A 20858-nucleotide genomic window follows, 5' to 3' on the forward strand; every position below is an offset into this window, starting at 1 on the left:
ACACACATATATTCTGTCTTAGTCTTGCTGACCTTCATTCCTCTTCTCTCTAGAGGATATCTCCATCTCTCCAGGGTCTCCTCCACCTGTTGCACAAAAGCAATACTATCATCACAAAAGGAAATCAATGCTACATTATTAGAAGACAGACACAAAGGACACAGTTCCCCAAACTCGCTCACTCTCTCTTCACAGGAGTTCCACTTCTGACAATACATTAGCAATTAGCAACAGCAATGAATTAAGAGACATGGGACTCTACTCAAATGATAATAGAGTTAAGTACAGTCCTTACTCTGTGCTTGACAAAGTTTTTAATGAATAAATTTTCAAAGTAAACACCTTGTTCAGTAAGTATCAATGTTAACTTCATGCAAAGAAGTTAGGCTTAACTGCCCACCTCATTTTTGGTTAGATGCTTAAATAGGGTTAAAATGGCAAACAGTTAATAAAGATTAATCTACACTAGTGTCCTTACCTTGTATGTGTTGATGCCCCATTTCTTGACAAAATCAAATTTTTCCACTGCAATACCCCGAGCTGTCTCCTCTCCGACTGCAGGGGGTTTGCTGTGGGAAGGATGGACGCCAGAACCTAAACACACAAAAAAATTTAAAATAAGATGGTTGTAAGTTTTAAGGGCAAACCGCATATGAATGGATATTTGGGAGAACAAGCAGAGAAAAGGCAGTCTTGATTGTTAATTCAGCCCAAAGCAATCAAATGCACAGAAGAAAGAACCTTATATTAATATGCAGCCCGTGGAAATTCAATCTGCAATGAAAGTAAATCTCAGATACCAGAACCTTGGGAAAATGAATATGTGCATGCAAAGAAATTTAAAACATAACTGATTTCTACACCCACACCACCTATGTGCACCTCAGTTTTAATGGATGGAAAAGCACAGATTGTATGTATGCCCTACTATACACATTTTCCACCGAGCTGCTATAATTTATCCCTAGAACAACTGGGTTCTACTGCAGTTCAACACTCACTAATTTCTCTTCTAACTAGGTGTCATAGAAAAGTCCAGGAGAAGCATGTCATGTTGTAACAATGATACCATACAAGGCAGCAGGATACAAGTCATAACATACCAGTAACTTTCCAGTGGACAGTTTTTTCCTCATAACATCTGTTGATCTAGATTAATATAATCACATACTTTATTACCTTAAGCTTCCATGACTACAAGCATTAACAGTGAACAGTGTCTCTAGTGGCTTGGCTCCTTGGCTTTCCAAAGGAACTGGGGATTATTTATTATTTATTTATTTATTTCCAGTTTGATAACTGGGGAGGACCACTGGGCCCAAGGGGCCCATTTTCAGTGGAGGCCCGGGGAGAAAAGCTCCATGTTACATGCAATTAAAACTAGCATAGAATTTTACACTATACAATTATGCATGGAGTTATACATTTTAGAAAACAAATTTAAAATTATATATAGAGCTCTAGCAAATTGAAAATGTTCAAAAGAGAGGAATACACAAGAAAAACTTGGGCACAGTTTATAACATACGTACAAAGTTAGACAACTAGAGCACAGTTCATAACATACATACATATGAGAGCCATTTGCATGTAGATCGTAGCATCCATACATTGCTGATTAGAAAGCTATTTACAGTGCAGGGATAAAACAGAAGTGGCAGGATAATCAGGAAAAAGTATTTTAGTAATAAAAACTTGAGCACCATTCATAGCATACATACATAGTTAGACAACGTGAGCACAGTTCATAACATACATACATACATAGATAGAGAGTCATTTGCATGTAGTTCACAGAATTCATACATTGTTGATTAGAAAGCTATTTACAGAGCATGGATGAAACAAAAGTGGCAGGATAATCAGGAAAAGATGGAGAACTATCAAATTATAAAGACTTCTGTAAGTAGTTGAAAAGACTGAAACTTTCAGGTTAGTAGTAAGCTTATGTTTTGTAGAATAGGGGAGAAAAACAGAGGTGAAAAGTTCCAAGTTTGGCATGTGTGCATATAAGATTCTGGAGAGAGCAGAGAGGGGAAGTTGAGCGACAGAGAAAGAAGGGAAGGTTGTTTGGAGAAAGGTTCTACTGGAATCATCGAGAATCGGCTGGGCAGTGGAGAAGGAGGCTGTTTAGTAGTACACAGGTGTATACACTTCTAAGCTAGTTAGTATAATCTCTTAGTACCGGGCTTATATGTAGGTAGGAGAGAGAAGAATAGAGAGAGAGAGTAGGGATAGAAAGCTATGTACAATATTTACATAATATGCATTCAAGGCTTAAAACTTATTTTACGTTAGATTCAAGCGGTGCAGGTGTAGAAAAAGCAACAGGTTTTAGGGGTAAGAGGAAAGTACATGTACAAGTGACATTAGGAGGATTTGGGTAGGAAGAATGCAATTACAATTCCAATTTTGGGAGAGGTAGGAATGGAGCTGGGATTTGAAGTGTTCAAAGTTTGTAGTAATTCTTAGCCGGGGTGGGAGAGAGTTCCATTTTTTGGCTAATGAATGGGACAGGAGAAACTGGCCAGGGGGACGTTTTGGTTTACATACAGAAAGTAGATTTTGCTGGGAAGATCTTAGGGGTCTGTGCGGAGTGCAGAATGTTAAGATCTTAATTAGAGCAGGGCATGCAGTAGGTTTAAAGATTAGTTTGTGGGCTGTAGTAAGTTGGAGGTAGTTAAGGTGGTTAGGAAGCTCTAGCTGCTTTAGCATGTGGAGAGAGGTGCAATGGTGGGAGGAGTGTTTACATTTAGTAGCGAAGTTAGTGATTTTGTTTTAACAGATTTCTAGTTTTGAGAAGATGGTAGTAGAAAGGTTGGTTAGAAGAGGAGCACCGTACAACAGAGATGGTAGTAAGTAGGTAGAGGTGAGAGTTTGCCTTACAGACGGAGAGAGAAAGTGAGCTTTTCTGTATAACATACCAAGCTTCTGATGGGTTTTTTAATATTTAGTTGGACATGTGTATCGAATTTCAGGTGTTCATCACCAGTAACCCCAAGAAGTTTAGCAAAACGGACTACTTCTATAGTGGAGTTGGTATGGGTGATGATATTGAAGGACTGCTTGTCAAAGGGGAGGGTTTTTGAGGGAGAGAAGAGAATGTTTTTGGATTTACTGGCATTAAGGGAGAGATGGTTTTGAAGCATACAGTTCTCAGTAGTTGTAAAGGCCAATTGGGTTTTTGTCTGGAGCTCCGAAAGACTAAGAGCAGAGCAGACTAAAGGGGAATCATCTGCATATTGCACTATTTTAGTGTTAGGAATGGCAGCATGAAAGTCATTGATGAATACATTACAGAGCATTGGTCAGAGTATGGACCCCTAGGGAACCCCGGTTGGGGTAGGTAGGAAGGTTGAGGTGCCAGTTTGCCATTTCACAGCCTGGGATCTTGTCAGAGACACAACTATCGAACCAGGTAAGGATGTTTTGAGAGAGACGGAGGTTAGAAAGGTGATTCAGAAGGTGGGTATGAGATACAGTGTCAAATGCCTTGGATAGATCTAGGAGGGCAGTGGAAACAATTTCTCCAGAGTCACGAGCATGGTTTACTATGTCTAAAAAAGAGAGGAGAGCAGTTATTGTACTATGGCCAGGGCGGAAACAATGTTAGGTAGGGGTGAGGAGTTGATTACTGATGAGGAAGGGCATGAGTCTGTGGTGGACACATTTTTCGAGGATTTTTGAGATTGGGGAAAGAATGGCTATTGGGCGGAAGTTAGAGATGCTATTATTTTTGCCTCCTTTATGGAGGGGCAGGATAAAGGCAGCATGCCAGAATTTGGGGACATAAGATTCCCGAATGGACCTATTGATGAGAATGCTGATGGGGATGATGATACCATCTGCAGCAATCTTTAGAAAGAGTGAGGGAATATTGTCAGGGGCGCTGGACCATGGCTTAAGTTTAGAAAGAAGCTTTTTGCTGTAGGAGGTTGAAATGAGTTGTAGATCAAAATTGGGGGGAGGATTGGGAGTGGAGGGTTGAGGAGAGGAAGGGGAATTGGGGTTGAGTTGGGGGGTGTGGTTGGGGAAGGTCTTAAGTTCAGCTATAGCGTTGGTAAAGAAGGAGTTAAAAAGAGTGGCAATTTCTGTGTCAGTTTTACTGTTGTCAGGACAGGGATTGGTTTTGGTACCTGGGTGCAAAAAAGAGTTGATTGAGTTCCAGAAATGTCTGGGATTTTTGGAGTGGGTAGACTGAAGTTTAGTGTAATAAGATTTTTTATCTTTTGTAACATGCTTTTTGTTTAGGTTGCGGAGTTACTTATATTTAAGAAGGGTAGCAGGGTGTTTATTTTTGTTTCAAGGTTTCCAGGTCTTGTCTCTTTGTAGCATAAGTGATTTGGTGTCTTTTGTTAGCCACAGGACAGAGTTGGGTTTCATTTGTTTTGTTCTAGGTGGGGCTTGGGTGTTTAGGATATGTAGGAAGGCTGTATTGAAGAAGTCTAAGGCTTTATCTAGTGAAGAGTTTTTAGGTTGTCCCAATTTGTTAGTTTAAGGGTTTCGGAGAATATATAAGGGCTAAAGTTTGTAAGATTACGAGTGTGGGTATATTGCTGTTGGTGAGGGGAGGAATGGGTAGCTCGGTGAATGAAGGCTGGGAGATGGTCACTCAATGTATCTGGCAATATACAAGGGTGTGAGATCTTATTACGGTGGGAGACTAAGATCGAGTCCAGAGTGGACCCTGGGGGGTTGTTTCTATTAGGTCTGGTAATGACATTTGTTAGTTGAGTAAAATTACATAGATTGATAGATGGGGAGGGATTGTTGTTATTGATTCTGTTCCAGTCAATGTTCACATCCCCAATATGTATGTCTCAAGCTTGATGTTAGTTGAGGCCCATAAAAGAATGTTTTGTAGAGTGGTAGTATTATTTCCGGTGGGGATATAGATGGCCATAACACAAATGCTTTTATAGTTATTTATTTTGAGAATTCCTATAACTAGCTCAGCTTTGAACTGGGGAATGGGGTTCTGGTAAGGACAGAGGTTCAGAAGGCTAGCATAGATTAAAGCTACTCCCCCTCCTTTTTTGTTTTGGCAATCACATCTGAGTGCTTGAAAGCCAGGGGGTAGAATCCAAGTCAGTAATGTGGGATTGTAGCCATGTCTCTGAGACTGCTACTATATCTGGTAAGGTATGATTTAGCCAAGCATGTGTGAGAGCTATTTTGTTTTTAACACTCTGGGTGTTGATGGTAATTAGCTTGAGGTATTAATGGTTGGTACTATTTGGACAGATAGAGGGAGAGTGATTGTTACTAGTCTTAGGTCCAGGGTTGGGGATGAATATCTCCTGCTAGGACAAGTCAATTAGAGGAACAAGGGAGCAGGACCTTTGGTTTGCAACTTGTAGTTTGTGGGAAGTACAGTTTCACTTTGGGTGTATAATGCTTTATTGAGTGGGCTAGAAGTTTTAGTTTAAAGTAGTGAAGTGGGTTAGGTTGAACTAGAGAGGGGGATATGTTGTGAAAGTGGGAAGAAATGAGGTGGGGATGGGGGAGAGTAGTAGAGGTAGGGGCGATGAGGAGGGGGTAGTTTGTAGGAGGAATAGGAGGTGGCATTGAAGACAGTTATTAGGAGAAGAATGCTTATAGAGGAGATGAGCAAAGTTTGTGGAAGTGGAGGAGTCCTTCTTGATTGTAGCAGGTTAAGTCTGGAGGAAGTAGCTAGATGAATAATAGTGTGTTTAAGTGAAAGAGAGAGGAGTACAGCTGAGAGTACATGAAGGTAGAGGATACAGATGGGGAGGGATTAGTTAATTGATGGATGCAGGGAGGGGGAGGTGTAGAGATAGGACTGGCTTAGGGGAAGGGGAGTAATTATAGGGTTAGAATAAGAGTAAGTGTACTAGGGGTGGGTGGGAATTGGGGGTATGGTAGGGGAGCGGAGAGCCCACAGGGCGAACGGAGTGGGGGACACCTGAAGGACAAACACAGCAGGATGGTGAAAAAAACAATTTGTATAGCTGAAAGTAAGTATAGAGGAAGGTAAGCAGGGGTGGTAGAGGAAGGGTTTTGTAGATGCTTGTAAAGCAAGTTGAGAGGCTTCAGGAAGAATGCAGACTAGGATATGAGTGAAGAAGACGAGAGTGAAAAACTAAGGGTATTAATTCTATAAGTGGAAAACAGTGAGAATGCATTAGAGACAGGTACAGACTGCCATCTAATGGTTAAAACCTGACATTGCACAGAGTGGAGACCACAGGAGAAGGCTGGAAGTAATAAGAAAATCAGAAAGGAAAGCTTGAAGAATTATAGCTACAAAAAGGCTAGGATAACGTGGGTAGGGGGGGGGGGTTCACAGTAGAAGAAAGCAAAGCAGAGGGGGGTATGGCTGCTGGCTAATCTGGTGTGTTTACAGTAGAGACCTAGCAAGTTAGTCAACAATATCATATACATGTGGAGGGAGACCGAACCTCATTTGACATACTTTCTTTAGTTATCTTGGAGTTTAGTTCAGGTAATACTTTGGTTTCCCAGGAGGGCATAGGACAAACAGAGTATGGTAGGTGAACATTTGTTGGTCTGTATGTCCAGCAGGGCACGACCAGTAGTAGAAAAAATTAGGAAAAGTAGTTTGTACAGTTGGAGAAAACAAAAATAAAGGGAAAGATTGTTAAAAAGAACACAATGTGAATAACAGGAAAGATGTAGGTTTATCAACAAATTAAGACCAAAGCACTGTAGCTGGTTCAAATCAATAACAGGTGGAATTTCTTCTTAAACTAGGCACAACTACATGAACATTTTACCTTAACAATCAAGCAAGACAGCTAATATGAGACTTTGCAGGCACAGAGACATGAACGTTTTTCCTTGGTGAACAATGCAGCTTAATTTAAACAAACACATTACAGTTAGGGAGTAGTCATTTATAAAATAACAATAAAGCATTTACAGTTAAAGTACTGTAGCTAGTTATCAGCATCAGGTAGAATGCCTTCAGGAGACTAGGCACAAAAACATGAGCGCATTTCCCTTTCCATTGCAGATGACTGCGTTGCAACTAGAATTAAAAAAAATACTACTACTGCAGCTAGGGAGGCGCTTATGGAAACACAACACAGTATTTAGTAGCCTGTGTTGAGATGGTGTCAGGCTAAATTCTTTTGGAGAAATCATTACTTCCCACATACCACAGAAGTTGGTATTAGAAATACTAGCATAGACTTGGCCACTTAAGACAAGACCTAAATTCTCATACAGAATCACTTCAGAGGCAAAGACTGACACTGGATAAAGACCTACAAGGTGACTACCTAGTTATTTCTGCCTACCTTATGTGCCATAATCTGCAGTTAAACAACACCAATGTTCTCCGTTTCCAAATAAATCAATCTGCAGCTGCCTGCATCACTCATTCATGGATTCTCTCAAAGTCTTCTGATCATGTCATCTGGTGTGGAAAGCTTTTCTGCAGTTTCCGAAGACACACTGTGAAATATTACTTCCTTCTTGGTGATCAACTTCATCTCACCCAACATGCATCTTGTCCTACTGTACTCACCTTTCTAAAACTGTTACCTCAAATCAACACCAAGACTTTATTAATTAACTTATGATACAGTCCTTTCTTAAATCTCTCACAGTGTCTTTGCTGGATCCTACACATAACCTACAGGCTTGGCTACCACACAAAATAAAGCTGCCTTAGCATTTCTCAGAATCATATTTTTTAATGGACTCCCTTACCTACTTCAGAAGTTTTAATTCAAATCCTGTGCCGGGCATTTCATTTTTATTCTCTTCTCCCTTTCTCAGTTGTATGTAACTGCTTTTACAAGAAATTATCCCAGTCAACACAAGCAACCCTGCTGAAGTCCAGCTCTCATGTATTACTTCATGAAAGCTGAAGTTTCTAAGTAATCTTTAGATGATATTTTTAGATGGTAACACTTAAACCAGAATTTAGGGGAAAATTGAGACGTGTTATAAAAATGTCTGAGACAGGTCAGGATCATCCACCATGTGATTGAAGAATACAACTGATGAATGGAAAGCATCCTGGCAGCTTCAGTCAAATTGAAGATTCCATCCAAATCATCCCAAATGAGTAAGGGGCCCTGCAGCAGGGCTGGCTGTAACCCCCAAATGAGGCAGACTTGGTATCAACTAGGAAAGCTTTGTGCACTTCCAGGGGTGTAACAGCCTGAAATCACTTCCTTCTCAGTTACCATGAATAGATAATGGTGATAAGTCTTGGTCATTCTTATAGGTTCCTAGGTAGGTACTAGGCTATTGGCCCTAGGGCCTACACAAGCCTAGCCAAAAAGGTACCCTGGCTTTCGCCACCCAAGAAAATTATTTTCCTGTGCCCCTGTCAAGCAGAACCACAGAAGTGATCCCCGGGGTGAATTTCCTATTACCCATCCAATCATCAAGATTTTTCTTGAAGAGTGTTAATGAGGAGCTCTGTTTGACATAGATAGGTAGTCTGTTCCAGAGTATGGGAAGTCTCTGGGACAGGAATCTATCCCTCCAGCATGTTCTGTTTATTATGGTGACAAGGTTTAGGTCCCTAGAGCATGTAGCTCGGAGGGATTGGGATTTCCTTAAGCAGAGCATGTCCAACAGCTCTGGATTTGACATAGCTTTGTATGTTAGGCAGAGATCGCCTCTGAGTAGACGATATGCAATGGAGTAAAGCTGGAGTTTTTTTTAGACGGTCTAAGTAAGGCATCTGTTTGAGGCCAGTAATCCTCTTTGTGAGGTATTTTTGCGGCCTTTCCAGTTGTTGTAGATGGTCTGGTACTGGAAATGCAAAGCACAATAACTCCTCGGCTTGGACAAAGAACACAAGTTTATTGCCAAACACAACGCACAAAAAATCCACCAACACTAACGGTTAAGCGCTTTCATCTGACTAAAAGCGCTTAACCGTTAGTGTTGGTGGATTTTTTGTGCGTTGTGTTTGGCAATAAACTTGTGCTCTTTGTCCGAGCCGAGGAGTTATTGTGCTTTGCATTTCCAGTACCAGACTTTCTATTTTGTGACATTACGTTGTTGCTATACTGGTGTTCCTCAGTTGTTGTAGATGTCTTGTGAGGTACATACCAAAAGGGGCGTTGTACTCTATAATGGGTCTAAATGAGTGATGAGTAGAGGGGAACAATGACCTCTTTTTCTGGATGAGAAACCTTTTGTGATGAGGAGTGCCACGTAGAAGGATTTCCTGACTACTGCGGTGATGTGATTATCAAAGGAGACTACTGTCCACCTGTGTCCCAAGGTCTCTTATCACACTTTCAGTGTTAAGTAGACTACCGCCTATGTGGTAGTTGATGGGTACAGAGTTTTTACCAAAGGGGATGACAATGCACTTTTTGGCATTGAGCTTGAGATCATGTCTGACACCAGGCATCTGTAAGATGTCCACATCTTTAGGAGTTTCGATTATGGCTCCTAGTTTGCAGTCATCTGCGAATTAAGTTAGCCAAATACCTTCTGTGTTAGCCTGTACTTCAGAGAAGTAGATACCAAACAGGAGAGGACCCAGGATTGAACCCTGTGGTACTCCACTTGTCACTGGTCTGAAGTCTGATTTGGAGTTTGCTACTTTCACGGTGTGGGTTCTGTCAGTAAGCCAGTTGCCAACCCATCTTGTGACATAGGGATATATACCTAGTTTAGTGAGTTTATCTATAATTCCAGAGCGGGGGGATGGTGTTGAACGCCTTGGCGAGATCTAGATTGGCTGTGTGAACCACCTTACCCTCATCTATGGCTTTGGTGACTACTTTAAAGAAGTCCATCAGGTTTAGGAGACATATCTGCCCTTTACAAACCCAAACTGTGTGGGGTCCAGAGTTTGGAGATCTCCAATGTCTCTGTTTATGAGTTCCATGATGATACATTCCATGGCCTTGCAGACGAGGCTCGTTAGGCTAATGGGGCGGTAGTTCCCGGGGTCTGTTGTGCCCCCCCCCTTGTGGAGTGGGATAACTGTCGAGGTGTGCCATTCAATGGGCACAAAGCCTGAGGTGGGGTGCCAGTTCATTCTGTAGTTCATGTAGAAGGCAGCCTGGGATGTTGTCAGGTCCCATGGATGCTGTGTTCTTGGCTTTGGAGAGTGAGGTTTTTACCTGTGCAGCCGTGATTACAGGTAATTTGCATTCTTCCGGTATAAAGATGGGCTCTTTAGGGGGTGAGAGGGGGATAAAGTTAGCACTGAACCTATCTGCCAGGATGTTGGCAGCATCAGTTGGTTCTGTATATTAAGTGTCATTGTACTGCAACTCAGAGCAGATCTGAGTGTAGCCATTGAGATTTTTGACATAGCTATAGAATGCTTTGTGGTTGTCTTTAGAATCAGTGGCAATTTTGTTTTCATAACTAGCTTTGGAGGACTTTATGAGGGATCTCGGCTTCTTACTGAGGCTGACCAGAGAGTTCCTCCAATCGTGGGATTTTACTCTTATTTGCAACAGTTTCTTTCTTCTGTTGTAGAGTTTGTTTATTGAAATTACTGAAAACCACTAACAAGTAAAATATGGTCACAGCGGTACGTCAATAGCACAAACCAGCCAGAACTTAATAGAAAACTATTTATTGAAGCGCTTTTCGTTTGCTATAATAAGCAAACTTCTTCAGAAACCTGAAGTTTCTGAAGAAGTTTGCTTATTTTAGCAAACGAAAAGCGCTTCAATAAATAGTTTTCTATTAAGTTCTGGCTGGTTTGTGCTACTGATCTGCCACTGTGACCATATTTTACTTGTTAGTAAAGTTTGTTTATGGCAAAAGACCACCAGATTGGCTTCCTTTTTTTGGAGGATAGCATCTTGGTTCTGTTAGGGATAGCACGATCCATGCACTCGTGTAAGTGCTTATAAAGTGCATTTGTGTAGGATTCAGCAGTCGTACCTCTATTGTCCATCTGCATGGGTGTCTTGAAGTTTGCCACTTCTGTGTCTTAAGAAGCATGAAGTTGGCTTTGGAGAAATTTTTTACGGTTGTTTTCCTAATGGGGGGTGGGAGCGGGATGTGGATGTCTAGGGTGATTAGCTTGTGGTCGGATCTGACCAACGAGGAGCTGACCTCTGGTGTGGAACACCGGTCACCCATGTTGGTGATGACCAGGTCTAGGATATTGCTGCCCCTGGTGGGGGTGTGGCTAAGTTGATCTAATGCGTTGGAATTGATGATTTCCAGAAAACGTTGAGCAAAAGAGTTGGTACATGAGTAATTTTCCCAGTTAATGGTAGGGTAGTTGAAATCACCCATTATTAGAGTGTTGGGTTGTACCTTAATATTTTCCTGTGCATCAAGAAGAGAGTAGTGGGAATCCTGGGGCATGGTGGGGGGGTCTGTAGCAAGCTACAATCTGGATTGCGGTTTTGCCCAGAGTTAGTTGAACTTGGATAATCTCGGATGCATTATGCTGAGCAACTAGCTTGGAGGTGTGGATATCCTTAATGAATATGGACACGCCTCCACCTTTAGTGTTTCGGTCTGGGTTTGGTGGCCGAAAGGTGTGGTATGAATTATAGCCTGGTAATGCAGGGGTGCTATCTGGAGCTTTGAACCAGGTCTCTGTCACTGCACAGATGTCGATGTTCTCCATTTTGAGGAGTGCATTTTGAGGTTTAGACTTCTAGCATTGAGTAGCATTACCCTCAGATTTTGCTTGCTTGTACCTGTTACAGTGGTGAATTTGTCATTTGAACCTTGCCTAAAAAAGGCGCTATAGGGGTGGCAAGAGCCTTTGCCAGTATCCGGAATCCCAAGGGCGACAGGTGCAGGCCATCTCTGGCAAAGCAGTGTGGTCTGTCGATCATGTCATCCCAGGCAGACAGATACTGGATTCTCTTAGAATGACACCAGAAGGTTAGCCAATTGTTAAAGTCAATCATTTTGTCCTTGTACTGTGGTGTCATTCTGTGTGATAACAGGATGCTACTCAGGGCTAGGTCATATCGGTCTGGGCTACAAGATCGGAGAGTTCCTCCATGTCTCTTTTCATGTAGTCCAGAGAGGTACATCTCAGGTTATTCACACCAACATGGACAATGACAGAGTCATATTTGTACTTGTTGTGGAGTGACCCGAGTGCGTGCATTATGTGGCGGATCCTGGCACCTGACAGGCAGCTGACAGTAACTTTTTCCTTGTTTAGCTGGTGAGTGGAACATCAGTGTGCCTGACTATAGAGTCACCTATGACTAGAGTGTTGGGTACGTTATGCCTTATGGGCTGTAGTTGAGTGGCACACTGAGTATTTGGGCTATGTGTCATTTGGGTTGTGTTGGGGGGTGGAGGTTGCTTGCATTTCTGCTTTGGAGGTCTCTGTTGTTTGGGTAGATTTGTACTGAGAGCCTCCGCAAATGTAGGTGTGTGTTTTGTGCTTCTGTGTGTGTGTTTTGGTGGTGTAGGTTTTGAGGGACTACGTGATGAGTGTGGTGCAAGGCAAGTGTTTACCTTCTCCTCTTGATTGTTCTTCTTTGGGATTAGTTGCAAAAAATAACAGAATGTGAGAATTCCCTGCCACAGAAGAAAAACTGTAACACCCATCAATTCCTTTTCTGGTCAGCAGGGCAAAAGGGAAGACCACATTCTTCTGAATGGCAAAAGTATAATTCTGTAACAACTTACCATAAAAACAGATGTCCTACTGACCACTGTTGCAGTATTCCTGACACATGGGTTATCACTGCTGATGTCTGGCCAGGGTACCACAGCTTTACCATCATGAGGTCATATGTCCAATGCATGACTCAGCTCATAAACATAGGGGTATACAGACAACTGTACAAGTATGCGGCCTGAATACTACTGAGGGAGGGAGACCAGTCAGCTAGGAGTGTTGTAGTTCCAATAGGTAAGTAAATTCCCCAGTTTCTATGTAGCAGAGCAGAGGCTATAGAAGAGGGGGAGAAGAAAAAGAAGGTTGAAGTAAGCCGGGGAAGGAGGGTGGGAGGAAATACTACAGCAGTGATCAGCAGAACATCTACTGTTATGGTTCATACACAACTGTATTAGGTCCTGACTGAAATCACAGTTGCAGTATTTTAGACATATATGTGATTTCCACAGCTGAAGGAGGTAGAGAGAAGGGTGGTTGGCTACTCAAAAGCTGAGCTGTATAGCAGTCTAGACAGGACAGACCTAGCAAAGGCAGCCCTGGGTCTGGAGAAGGCATCAATTTTGTAGTGTTTGGTGAAGGTATGTCCAAAAGACCAAGTAGCAGCTTCCGATATAGATCTGGCATCTACTCCCTTGAGAAAAGCTCCTGAGAAAGCCACTACCCTAGTGGAATGAACTCTGGAGCAGGAAGGCAAGTACTTACCATAGTGCAAATAGCAGAAAGAGATAGCCTTAGAGAACCAAGTTGCAATAGCTTGTTTGGAGACTGGCTGATCAACATAAGGCTCATAAAAAGATAAACAGCTGGTCAAGCTTCCTGAAGAATTTTTGTCTAGACATCTCAGTTGCCTGTGACTACCCAGAGAATGCAAGACTCTTTACCCCCCCCCCTTATTTTGGGGATTGGTAAAGAACGTGGGCATGTGAATAGCCTGATTGAGCGATAACTTATTCTCTAACTTAGGCATAAATGATGGATTAGCCCAGAGAGTCAGCCTGTCCTTGTGGAAAATAAGAAAAGATGGAATGGCCATAACAGCTTGTAAATTATAGTTGTGTAAAATCTTACCATAAGAGTAGAGGTCCTTCTCTTCACCACTGCAGTATTCTTTACAATAGCGATCCCCTGCCAAGGGTAGCCCGACATCCAGCCAGTATACCAAAGCCTTTAAGTTTTAACAGGTATACTACATGTCACACATATGCTCCCCATGCATGGCATAAAGGTGATGTACCCTCCTCAGAAATAAAGTGTCTCAGGAGGAATGACAGTCTAAGGATACTAAGAGGTAATGGGTACATCCAGGAGGACAAGAGGAACAGGGGAAGTAAGAACGGAGAGAATACTGCAACAGTGGAGAGAAGGACATTTACTGCTATGCTAAGATTTCACACAACTGTACTATGTCTTTCTGTATAACTGTTGCAGTACTCTTTACAACAAGGAGAGTACAAAAGGTCAGGGAGAAAGTTGGGAGGAGGATAAAGGGCCAGTACAGCCCTCTAGAAACAATGAAGGATAGCCTTGGCAAAACCATCTCTATCCCTAGAAACAACATCCAACCTATAGTGCTTGGTAAAGGTATGTCAGAAGTCCAAGTAGCAGCCTCGGGAATAGAACTTGTATCAAAGCCCCTGAAAAAAGCACCAGAAGAAGCCACAGCTCTGGTAGAATGAACCTTAACAGAAGTAAGAAGGCTTTTCCCACGAAAGGAATAACAAAAAGAAATGGCTTTAGACATCCATGAAGAAATGGTTTGCTTGAAAACAGCCAAACCTAAGACCTAGGATGAAAGGAAATAAACTGCTCAGATTTATGAATAGCCTTAGTTTTATCCAAATAGTATCTGAGTTGTCTATGCAAATCCAAGGTATGAAGAATCTTCTCACTAGCAGATTATGGAGAAGGAAAAGAGTGGGTAAATGAATAGACTGATTAGGAGACAGCTCATTTTCCACCTTGGGCATAAAAGAAGGACTAGTACAAACAGAAACCCTGCCCTTATGAAAACCCCAAAAAAGAAGAACAGCCAGAATGACTTGCGGCTCAGATACTCGTCTGGCTGAGGTAAGGGCGAAAAGAAAAACAGTCTTCCAAGAACAATGCTGTAAAGATGCTCAGAAGAAGCCTGAGTCAGTTTTTCAATAACAAAATTTACGTCCCAGGAAGGAGGAATAGGCTTTCCAGAAGGCCTAATATGAAGGGACGCCTTTAAGAAATTGTTTGACCTTGAATCTAGAAGCCAAAGGGGGAGTCAACAAGAGACAAGAAGAAATAGTATTCAGTTAAAGACCACATATTAGCTATGTCAACCCAGCACTGAACAATTCACACAAATAAGAGAGAACCAAACAAATTTCCACAGTAAGTGGAACCAGGTTACGAGAAAGATACCAGACAGAAAATCGCTTCCATTTGGATAAATAAGATTTTTTGGTAGTGGGTTTCCTGCCCTCCTGCAGGACCCAAAGCATGTCCTCAGAAAAAAGGTGCCTAAAAGGAATCAAAACCCTATCACCCACAACGTCAGTTGAAGAGTGGACAAGTGGTTATGGAAGAGAGACCCCTTGTCTTGTGTGAGTAGGTCCACCCCTTGAAATAACTTGTGAAGTTTGCCCTTGGTTAAATGCAGAAGAGGGAACCAATGCTGTTTGGGCCAAAAGGGAGTCACCAACAATATTCTGGGAGCATCCTGTACTATCTTGAACAGGGAAGGCATACAGAAGCATCCACTTCCAAAAAAAATGTGAGGGCGTCCACCTTCCAAGCCAAAGGACATGGGACTCTGGTGCAAAAGACAGGAAGTTGTCTGTTCAGAAGGGAGGCAAAAAGATCGACTTGAGGAGTATCCCACTGCTAGACAATGTCCAGAAACACATCTCTATGAAGCATTCACTAATGAGAATGTGTTATGGACCTGCTCAGGGAATCTGCCATAAAGTTGTGATCTGAAGGAGTGTAAACTGCCTGAAGGGTCACCTGACACTGGACAGCTAGATCTCAAACCTGAAAAGCCAGTCTGCACAGGAGATAAGATCTCGCCCCCCCCTTTGCTTGTTGATATACCACATCACTGTGGTACTGTTTGTGAAAATTTTGAGGAGTCCTGGAAGAAAAAGAGAATGAAAATCCTTAAGAGCCAGGAGAAGGGCTCTCATCTCTTTGACATTAACATGACCTTTTATTTATTTATTTTTTTTGTTGAAGAGACAAAAGGCCCTGCACTTTCAGAGGAATGAAGTAGGCCCCACATCTCACATCTGAGGCATCTACAAAGAGTTCCTATGAAGCACTGGGTTGATGGACAACTGATGAATCCCTCACTAAAGTTCCATCTTGAGATGGGGAAGAAGGGGAATTGGAAAATCCAAAGGATGAAAATGTTGAAACCAAACTACTTTAGGAATCAGTGGCGCTTTCACATATGAAACTTAGCCAGACGAAGCGTAGGAATGGTGGAAGCCATGCACCCCTCAGCCCTTAGAAACTCTCTGGCTGAAATGGAGTTCAGAGGAAGAAGGGACTGAATGAATGTAATCAGAGTTTAAACCTTGGGAGGAGGCAGAGATGCCAGCATTGGAACAGTCTGGAGCTTGCATCCTAAGAAAACATGATCCTGAGAAAGATTCAGGAAAGAGATGCCAGCATTGGAACAGTCTGGAGCTTGCACCCTAAGAAAACATGATCCTGAGAAAGATTCAGGAAAGAGTTTTGGAAATTCACAGTAATCCCTAGGCTTTGCAGAAGAAAACCAGCAAAGTGAAGATGTTGAAGTATGATTTTTGGAGAACAGGCCTGGATGAGAAGATTATCCAGGTAAGGAAAGATTTGTATTCCCTCCAATCTACAAAAAGCAATTACAGGAGCAAGGCATTTGGCAAAGACCCTTGGAGCAGTAGAGAGACCAAAGGGCAAAGCAGAGAACTGAAAATTCAAGGAAGCAACAGGGAAACGTAAAACCGTCCTGAAAAGGGAATGAATTGGGATATGGAGACAGGCATCTTTCAGATCCAGGGAAACTAGAAAAGCCTGAGGAAGAAGAGGAAATAAGGTTTGAAGGGATAGCATCTGAAAGGAAGGAACCTTTAAAAAAACATATTTAGCTGAGAGGGGTCCAGAAAGAGTCTCCAAGTGCCTTCTTTCCTGGGGACCAAAAACATTCTGGAGTAAAATCCTTTCTCCCTTTGAGGAACTGGAACTTCTTGAAGTTTTCCCGGAGACAACAGGTCTTGAAGCACCTCTGGGAAAAAAGACAGCTGTTCCTAAGGAGGCTGAGGAATGCCGAAAAAGGAAGGAAGAGATTTCCAAGCCATACAATACCCTTGGTGAACTATGGCTACAACCCAATAATCCTGTTTGATCTTTAACCAATTTGGAAGGGACATGGAACGACGAAGAGAGAGAGGAATGTGACTGAGAAGAGAGGGGCAAGGACAGTAAGACAACACCTGGCTTGTCTGGAAAATGAGTCTTGTGAGCTGAAGGAGTTTGAGTAGACTTAGCAGGGGGAGCCCCTCTACAACCCTTCTTACCTTTGGGGGAGGATGAGAATGTCTACAGAGAAAGGAAGATTAGGGTCATTCCTTTGAAAGTTGATAACAGGTGAAATAAAATTGTTTTAAATCCTGTAAAGCCTTACCCTTTTCCTGAAGGGACAAACAGCTCAACAGTGGCAGCACCAAAAAGATGTTTGTTACGTAGAGAAAAGCATCCATCAATTTAGCCTTAATATCATCAGGCAAAGGTTGGAGTTGAAGCCAGGAATACCTCCTCAACACAGAACCAAAAGCAGCAGCTCTAAACAAGGCATCAGCTGCATTTAAGAGAATGGCGAACAACTTAAGAGGATGTCCCTAGTAAAGGAACAGCTGAGTCAGGATGATCTGAAATAACCTGACCGGCCTGAGAGAGAGAGAAGAGCTAAAACATACCTGGTCATATGGGTCTGGTAGTTTTCAGCTCTAAAAGCCAAGGTAGCAGAAGACAGCAGAAGGGTCAGCAGAAGGGCACTCAAAGGAATCTGAAAATTTTTAGGCACCTTATAAAACCCATCAGATTTTTAGGAGCAGGGGAGAGGGAGTCAGGGGCCTGAGAAGCTATGGAAAAAGCATCCCACAAGGCAGCAAGAACAAGAGGAACAGCAAATGATCTAGGACACTCCATTTGAAGAAGGTCACAGTACATCTTCTGAACATCAGAGACCTGAGCATAATCCCACAAACTCCATCATAAGGGAGATTGCATTACCAAAAGAAATCTCCTCAAAAGGAGAATTAGGACTAATAGACTCCTCCTCCTCAGAGCCATAATCCAAGGGAGAGGGCATCTGTGAAGAATAACTCAAGGATTCTTTATCAGCATCCATATCTCATCAGATGTCCCTACTCCCTAGGCCTCTTAAGAGGGGCAGAAGACTGAGGGGGAGCAGGAACAGAGACCCCCTGATGAGGCTTCAGAGCCATAAGGGCATTAATCAGACCTTGTGTGAAAATTTACCATTCATTTTGAGGCTCTTTGGGAACAGCAAAAAGGCGCTTAGTTTTCTGCTTCTTTTTCAAGGGGACTAAAGCACCAAAGATCTTAGTTGGCTCTGACCCCTGACAACACTCTATAAGGGTAGTAGAAATCTCTTCAATAACCAAGATTTGAGGAACACCCCTAGACCCTACAGAAATAATCAGCAGTGGTTCCCCCTGAACATCCGAAGAGGACCTCTGCAAGGCCACCATGGATGTGCGACACGAAGGATTCATGCCGGCTTACGAAGCAGTCACATCACCCAAATCCAACTGAAAAGCTGGGAGGTCCTCCAGGCTTTCACTACGTTTGAGAGGGGCATCCGGCAGAGGTGGTACAGCTGAAGAATCAGACCAATCTTTTTTTGGTAGTCTTCTTCGTGGGCGGCTGACCCTCGGGCCAGGAAGATTCCTCAATAGTTTCTTTGGCCAACAATTTAAATCATTGGTTTTCTAAGTCAACTGCTAAAAAAGAGAGAGAACTATGTAAGATTTTTAGAACAGACACCTGACATATGGTACACCGCTTGTGACAATCCTTATGGGGGAATGTCTCCCACACTTGCATTTCCCCTTTCTGGATGACACGAAACAAAACCATAAAATAAAACGAGATAAGAAAGGAAAAAACAACAGGATACTTATGTAAAAAGAGGCCTGGTAACCAGCAGACAAACAAGCATTCAGACCAAAGATTCAATATGATGAAAAAGAAGTTCTGAGGATGGTACATTTGTACATCACCTTTATGTCCTACGTCATGCGTGGGAAACATACATGTGGCATACAGCGTACCTATTACAACCTAAAGGCTTTGCTATACTGGCTGGACATCAAGCTACCCTTGGCAGGGGATGTCTGTTGTAAAGAATACTGCAACGGTGATATGGAAGGACATTTTAGAAACTCTTCTAGCACAAGTGAGAGCCAAGAGTAGGACAGATTTCAAAGGGCAGAATTTTAAAGCAGCAGCTGATGCTGATGGTTTAAGATGCAGAACTCTCCCGAACAAAAGCTTGATGTCCGCTGTAACTATATGTGGAGAATTAAGAGGCAGGCAATTATAAGGCTGACAGGTGAGCTTTTACGGAAGAGTAAGCCAAGCCTGAATGAAGTGGTTTGCAATTGTACTGCAGTACAACAGGGACCTGTGATTAAGAGTGGGTCTGACTATGTCTGTGACACAAAGAAAACCTTTTCTATTTAGATTTGTAAGATTTTCTAGTGATGGGTCTCCCGGCTTACTGCAGTACTTACAACCTTCTCAGAAAGGATTTTAATCCCTCAAAGACAACTATTATCATCCACATTGTCAAGCTGAATGAGGGAGGACTTGAGTGGAGAAAAAATCCGTTATGTTGTGTGATCGGGTCCAACTGTATAGGTATTTTTCTGCAATTTCCCTTTGTCAGGCAAAATTGGAAGGGAAACCAATGCTGCCTCAGTCGAAAGGGGGCCAGTAAAAGGAGCTTTGGTGTTTCCTTTTGTGATTTCAGAAGAATTTCTGGAAGAAAAGGTAGTGAAGGAAAGTCAGAGGAACTCCTCTGTCCACTGGAAGGAGAAAGCACTTCTCCAGGCTGCAAGACAAGGTTCCCGGGTGCAGAATTGGGAGAGCTGATGGTTGACTGGTGATGCACATGGGTGTCTGAGCAGTGCCCCACTGAAGGGTGATTCCCTGGAAAACCTGCCTGTTTAATATCCATTAGTGGAGGTTCTACAAAGAAAGGCTAAGGAAGTCTGAAAGCACATTCTCCTGTAAAGGAATGTATGTGGCTGTAACGGTGATGTCCATCTGGGTGTCTAAGTTCCATGCCTCCTGTGCTAACCTGCACAGTTTGCAAGACCTGGTGCCTTCCTATTTATGTTTTTTCCCTTTTTAATTTCTACAAATCTTTTGGGTTTCTAATACCATAGTCAAAGTATGATTAACATTCATGAAATTAGTATTGTTTCAATCTCTGATGACAGTCAGAAGTGCTCTTCACAGCACCTGCAATGTGCTCAGTAATGACTCCTTCTGCAATTAGTATGGAGTTGCATGCATCGGTAACTTATCTAAATATGATTGTATACTCTTTTATAAGACCTGCCGCTCCTACTATTGGAACTGTCTGGGTATCTTTCTTTCACACTGCTCTTGTTTCTGCCTGCAAATTCTGATTTTATGACCATAACAGTCTGTAAGCAAGACACTGCAGTCACTGGGTGCAGTAACTTCAATGATCAATGCTACTTCATGGACCACTATATATCTGTTTTTTTTTTTCGCATCTATCTTTTGAACAGTTGGTAATGGTTGATCCCATGTGATAGAGTTCATCATTTTCCATGATGCTTTGTGGCTCCAATTTCCAGTGTTTTTCAGCTTCTCCATTATAATGTTTGCAAAATCCCCAGTGCTACAGTGTTGCCACATTATTATGCCTTTTAGTATACAGTCCCTTCTGCCATTTGTATGTCACAACCAGCAACAAGGAGTGCAACTATTGCCAATTCTGTTTTATAAAACCTACATTGGTCTGTTTCTCCCACATGTTCAATGAACTTTGTAAACCAACGTGTGTGTAGTCCACTATCTTCGGCCACCAATATTAACCTTTCATCTTTTGGTTTGAATTCGCCTCTCCCTAACTAGTCTTGCTTTGGATCATGATCAATATGAGGTTGTTCCAGGAGTTTTTTTTTTTTTTTTTTTAAACTTGCAACTATATTTATTCAAGTTCCACATTTCTTGCCTTCATAGGTTGATACTAGGC

At 42.3% G+C, this 20858-nt stretch overlaps 1 protein-coding gene across 1 annotated transcript in view; it reads right to left on the minus strand.

Annotated features, from left to right (window-relative positions):
• Positions 1–20858, minus strand: part of ARFIP2 (ADP ribosylation factor interacting protein 2) — a gene marked incomplete in the record, with an annotated part of 1173031 nt that overhangs the window by 252985 nt on the left and 899188 nt on the right. The window contains 1 exon segment of the mRNA XM_044072222.1: positions 479–594. Coding sequence (XP_043928157.1) covers positions 479–594 — 116 coding nt within the window.

This window comes from Protopterus annectens, chromosome 5.part0 (assembly GCF_019279795.1).
Source record: "Protopterus annectens isolate FY-2018-M chromosome 5.part0, PAN1.0, whole genome shotgun sequence".
In the NCBI taxonomy this organism is placed as follows: Eukaryota; Metazoa; Chordata; order Ceratodontiformes; family Protopteridae; genus Protopterus; species Protopterus annectens.